General features: G+C 50.9%; 1 protein-coding gene across 1 annotated transcript; it reads right to left on the bottom strand.

Annotated features, from left to right (window-relative positions):
- Positions 1-1898: 1898 nt before the first annotated feature.
- Positions 1899-2951, bottom strand: TGAM01_v207980 (hypothetical protein; the record flags this gene model as incomplete). Its single annotated transcript, XM_018805710.1, has 1 exon — positions 1899-2951. One exon carries the CDS (start codon positions 2949-2951, stop codon positions 1899-1901), a length of 1053 nt encoding a protein of 350 aa, XP_018661133.1.
- Positions 2952-6000: the final 3049 nt, after the last annotated feature.

Below are 6000 nucleotides of genomic sequence, written 5' to 3'. Positions count from 1 at the left end.
TTTTCCTCCGTGAGAGAAGATGGGAACGCTCTAGGCCCTCTTTCTCCAGTGGCAAATTTTGGAAGTGTAACACATCATAAATTCCAAGATTTTGGCGTGTGTAAGTGAGATGCGTGGCAGTCGTGGCGATGATACCGATACCGGGAACCCGTCTTTTTTTTTTCAATATTTCATGCTGTCTCACAGTAATCTGTGGGTGTACAACATTAAAAGATCGCCAACCAGGTTAAGCAAATGAAGATAAAATATGGGAGAGAATGAAATGTAATTCTCTACATGGACGCCTTTGCCGTCTTCATCGGCCACATCGAAGTGGAGATTCTCTCGGACAAGGTACAAGAGGTATGGGCTCTTTTTCTGCTTGTCTCAGACTACAGCGAATAATATACAGACGGCGTCATTCTATTAGTATTTAGTAATATCTGGTAAAGGTTTGGGGGCCAGAAGATGTCGTCCGTGCATGAGATTTACTAGACCTCCTTTTTTTTTTGCGAGCTTATACGGGAGTGTGTCCTGTATGTAAGATTCCCTTGGATTTATCATGCCGTGTACTGAATGCGTGTGTTTCCCGTGAGCTTATACGCATAGAAGTGAGATGCCTCATGTTATGATTTATTTTTGTGAATAAGCTCCCGTCCGGAAGTGCATTGCATTGCATGCAATCATGCAGCCGGTCAGTCAGCTCATAATGTAGGGAGACGGTGCTGCATATTTGTATTCCTTAGCTGCGGTAAGCCTTGCCAGCGTATCTGTACTCGGACGCCTTGGCTTCAACTTCATGGAAGCACAAACTGCCAATGAAGGGGGAAAATCTCAGCTTCGAGCATATCCATATTTTCTTTCTAATGGTTCTGTTCCTCTTGTCAGGATATTATGCGGCCCGCAAAGTTCCGCAGGAGAACTCTTCCCCGACATTTGCGACGTGGCAACGTTCGTCTTGCAGCTTCCAATAAATCACCCTGCTTTATTATGCCGCGTTTCCCACAGGAATGGTTCTATGCGAGGATTCACGACATGTTGAGTTATCCTTATCATCAGGCAACAAAAGACCATGAATCAAATACCGCATGCAGGCCACGTAGGAATTCTCAGACAGGTTAACACTGCGTATGGAACAGGTGAAAGTATATAAAAAGAGGTCGTTACATATTCATCATATCCTATTTACGATACATCCACTTCCATCGTCCAAGCAAATTCACTTATATCCCGGGAGAAGCATCCAAAGGATCAGGAATTATCATATAACGCAAACCTGTTTTGATCCAGACAGCTGCACTCTTCACCGCCTCTTCTGAACAGCAACGCGTGCATGATGCAAGTCCCAGGGTTCCATATAAAATAGTATTTGAAATCTGCAGGAATACACATCACGGCCGTTCATGCGCTGCAGCTCTTTTCTCCATCTGACATGTGAACGCGACGCGCGTGAGTGCGACGGCTGCAACAGACGGCGTGGTAGAGTAGTATTGATATGTTGAGGGATGGGGATATGGATGCAAGTGAGCTGCCAATCGTGGGCGCGAGCGATTCATAACTATTCATCGTCGAGGTGATATTCTTGTCCCATAATTCTTTATGAAGCTTGTATACCTCAGGACATTGTCCATATGCTCAGACGTAACCATAGTCTTCACGGTAGGAGTTGAGCCTTTGCTTTTGTTGGCTGATAGTAGTGGTCATAACTATTTTTTTTATTGATGTTGTTATTGTTATTTATAATATCGTTAGAGGGTATAAGCTCATAACTCCTTTGCTTAGAGACTATGCCTCTCAAAAAGCACGCTCCGGGTATCTTTGTTAAAATCTCTCCGACCAAAAAAAAACGAGACGTTGAGTCATCACACAATAAAAAGAAAACATCACATTTCACATCCCTTTTTCCATCATCCATCTTTTCACGCTGAAGGGTCGACAACAATTTCCAAGTCCGACACAACGGGCCTGTGATCAGACACGCGGATCCGGTCGTCAAAGACGTTCTCCACCACGCTAAACGTCTTGACAAGAGCGGTAACCGGCTCCTGGATGAAGAGGAAGTCGATTCGCTGCGGCCACTCGTTGGGCTCGCCAAAGCTGGTGTACGTCAAGCGGTTCCCGTGGTGCTTCTCCTCGGGCAGTAGATCCGAAATGTCGTACATGCCAGATCCCGGCGCCGTCATGAGCTTGTAGGCCACGTCATCAGGCGTGCTGTTGAAGTCGCCGCCAATGAGCACGGCCGAGGTGTCGTTGCCGGAGCTCCAATCGCGGGCGTACTGCAGGAGGTGCTCGGCGCTGTGCTGGCGGGCCTTTTTGTGCTCGTAGTCGAAGTGCGTGCTCATGACGACGACTTTGGTGCCGGTGACCTTGTGGGAGAACTCGCCCATGACGACGACTCTGCGGTGGCTCGCGCCCCAGCCGTACGAGGGCTTCTCGGGCGTCTCGCTCAGCCAGCGCGTCTGGGAGCGCTCGAGGCGCCAGACGTCGGAGCGGTAGAAGACGGGGGAGAACTCGCCCTTCTTCTCGCCGTCGTCGCGGCCTCTGCCGATGGAGGCCCATGAGGGGCCCAGGCCGTGTCGGATATCCTGGAGCTGGTCGTACAGGACCTCCTGGAAGCAGAGAAAGGCGTTTTCATGGCCGGCGGTGATGAAGTTGAGCTCGTTGATCAGCTTGGATCCTCGCACGCTCCACGGCTTCTCGCCCCGGACCGGGCTTGACGTGGCGTATCGGACGTTGAAGGAGACGATTCTCAGCGGCATCCGCGGGGTGAGCGTCGTGATGTCGACCCGCGTGGGCTCGTAATCCAGCTCCTGCTGCGGCTCGTCGTGGGACATGGACATGATTCCGGAGCTCCGGCTGCCGGCCGAGTCGAACCAGGCCGTCAGAGAGTCGCCCTGTAAGTAGAAGAGAGTGCCGCTCCAAGCAACCAGGGCGCAGAACAGGAGGCATCCACCAAGAATGGATCGAAACATGATTGACGACCGCAACGCTCGGCGGCTGGCTGTGAATCCCGCGTTTACCATATAAGAGGCCAAAAAATTAAAAAGGGACGCCGGTCACACCAATGGGTGGGCACCGAAGCTCTTTTAAGCTCTCTAATCCAGGTGACTCTCTCTCTGTTTTATTTTTCAAATCCTTGTGAAAATGGATGAATCCGGGGATCAATCGGAGCGATACTATTTGTCACGTGGGGGGATTGAGATGCTTGCAGTTCTCGGAGGCTATTAGGAACCCGAAAAGGGCAGTCGAGAGAAGCCGGTAGAAGAGCGAGAATCCACCACGAGGGACGATAAGCAATTCGTGGATTGGGAGAGAGAGGTGGGGGGAGAGCAAAGAAATAAAAAAGAGGCTTCCAGTTAAGCTACGATGCGGCGCACTGGGTCTATATAATGATTGGCCTAGTTGCTTCGGAAGTTCTTGCTTCTTCTCTCTCGTTTCTACGGTGGAAGCGAGGCCCTTTTTTTTTTCTCTTGCTTGCTAATCCGGGGATCCGGCGGGCTTACTTTGACTTTTTGCAGCACGGAAGCAAATAGCCAAAAGCGTGTAAAGTCGTCGACGTCGTCACAAAACCAGACTATAGTTCCGTGCGGGCCGGGCGAAATGCAAGCCAAGGGACCGAGAGACAAGGGTCTGGGTTTTTAGAGGAGAAAAACAGCGAGACATGCCATGGCATGTCCTTGGCGCGGACCGCTTACTGGCTCTACGACGTTCGGCATCGAGCGCTCGTACGACGGTGCGAGGAGATTGACCCCGTCCACATACCTATTGCCGGCCAGCTTTTTCTTTGGCCGTCTCTTATCTTGCTTCAATTGGCAAAAGCTGCTTGTGCTACCGGTCAAGGCCATTTGCGTGTTCCGTGCGGCGTTTCTGCGCGCTGATAGGCCGCCTGGGGAGCTCTACGGGCTGGGCGGCCCAGCTAGAGCTGTTTTCGTGCTTAGACGAAGCTTGTGCCAAGCGCTTTTTGGTGGCTTCTGGCTCGTCCTCCGGCACATCTGAAGCCGGCCGCACGGACGATGCACGTGGCGCGGAGGTGTATTACGTAGCAAAGGCCGTGGCTTAGGTCATCCATGTACGACTGCCTGGAGACAGAGACAGCATCAAGTTGGCGGTTGTGTGAGGGAAAGCTTGGGTCGATTAGCGGTCGGAGCTTCTAACATGATAGTAGGATAGTGTCTTGCCATGGCCAGGATAAGAGCGAGCTTTGCCTAGACACGCATCTAGCGGGCTGGGGCAGTGATGGGATACGCAATCGCCGCGCAAGCTCGGTTGTCCGTCCCGTTGTTGGCAGGCTGAGGTTGAGATGTTGTATACAGTAATGCAGGGTGAAGATACTAGCTAGGATTGCAGAGAGAGAACGAGGCCTCAAAGCAAATAAAGGAAAGGAGACAACTCTTTAGTATTAGTACTGATACCACTACTACTTCGTTTATTGGCTCTAAATGATAACGTAAATTTGGCGCTCCAAGCGATGCATTTCTCGATGCAGGTACACGAGCATATACGTCCAAGTCTATGTGCGGGCAATCACCAACCACCACGAGTCGGCATCTGCCGCGCATCGCAGGACGAATGTCGGGGTCACGGAGAATATCCTCGAAGCTCAATCGCGACCCTGCAGCAAGCATGAGCTCTCCCCCCCGCTCTGCTCAGGGTCTCCGATCAAGCCGACATGGCGTCATCGGTATTGTTCCCTCGAATGGCTGGGCCGCAGCAAGCGCCGCAGTCGAGCAGGGGTCGTTTACTCTACGACGAGACTGAAGAGGGCAGACATAAAGAGGGGGAGAGAAAAATCAAACGAGCCCGATCATGTGCCTGGGTCCTGCGACTTGCGATGGGGTTTCTTGGCGCATTATAAGAAAAAAATATGGAGGAGCAGAGACAATGAGAACCAAGTTGGCGAATGAAGGGGGGAGGTGGTTAGACATGTCTCAGCATTGTCTCTGGAGCTATTACTCCGTGAAGATGGAATTGACTAGACTTGAGGCCCAGCATGATCATAAAAGTGCACTGGTCTATGGCGCGGCGCGGTGTCTTGGTCATGCTGCTCGTGCAAAACCATGCTGTATATTAAAGAATATCGAACTATTCAGGCCTCTACAAAAGGGTGTGATCTCTTTGCCCAGCTTCTATGACGTACAGGGTTTTTTTAACGGTCCATTCATCCTTCGGTTGAGTGAATTTCTGTGCTCGGCAGGGGCATCAGGCACAAAGTCACCATTTTTTTCCAACAGACTACCGGGTAGAACCACAACGCGACATTTCTCACCGGGTCTCATGAGAGTCAGAGATTTTTGGTGATCTCCGGCGGTCTGCAAGATAAAACATCGCGATAAGTGGGAGAGGTTACATGCCAAAGAAGCCGGGCAACTTTATTAGATATCGTGGGTGTGGCAGCTCTTTTTCTATCTTTTTTTTTTCGATAACCTGCTCCTCCATTCCATTCAGTAGCTTCAAATGCTTGAATCGTGAATGACTTTTTTTTATTTTATTTTGCCCGCACTAATAGCCAGAGTTATTGATTATTGAGCTGAACGGGGCGTCTGATAACGTTTAGATCCATCGACGCCAGCTTCCTTCAGCTCAGCAACGGCCGCATCTGTCGCGGCAGAGAGAGGCTTGGAGCAAATCAGCCGACCCACCGCTCGAAAAAAAGGGCTGACGATGGTGCTGGATCTAGCAGCAGTAGCATGCCCATAGCGCAAGATAGTACTAGTATTACTAGTAGTCTATGGCTTTGTAGCTTCCATGCGGACGGTACGGTACGATATGGCAATGGCGTGGTAGGGCGGCCGTAAATGGAAGTCCATCTAATAATACACCCATTGTATGTTGCCGTGATAGTAGCATCATCAATCCCTCTCCCGAGGTAAACGATTACGAGCTCGACCTCGTCTTCGAGGGCATCTATCTCTAGGCCCGCCGAAGCTCCCGCCCGGCACGGCTGTCGCGCAGATACTCCACGGAAGTTTCCATTTTTACCCTCCCTCCTCCTTCTTATCCGCGTTATCTGCTGGATGATCG

Source organism: Trichoderma gamsii (assembly GCF_001481775.2).
Source record: "Trichoderma gamsii strain T6085 chromosome Unknown Scaffold_31.2, whole genome shotgun sequence".
NCBI lineage: Eukaryota > Fungi > Ascomycota > Sordariomycetes > Hypocreales > Hypocreaceae > Trichoderma > Trichoderma gamsii.
The sequence above is the reverse complement of the archived record's forward strand: the minus strand, read 5'-3'. Positions and strand labels throughout refer to the sequence as shown.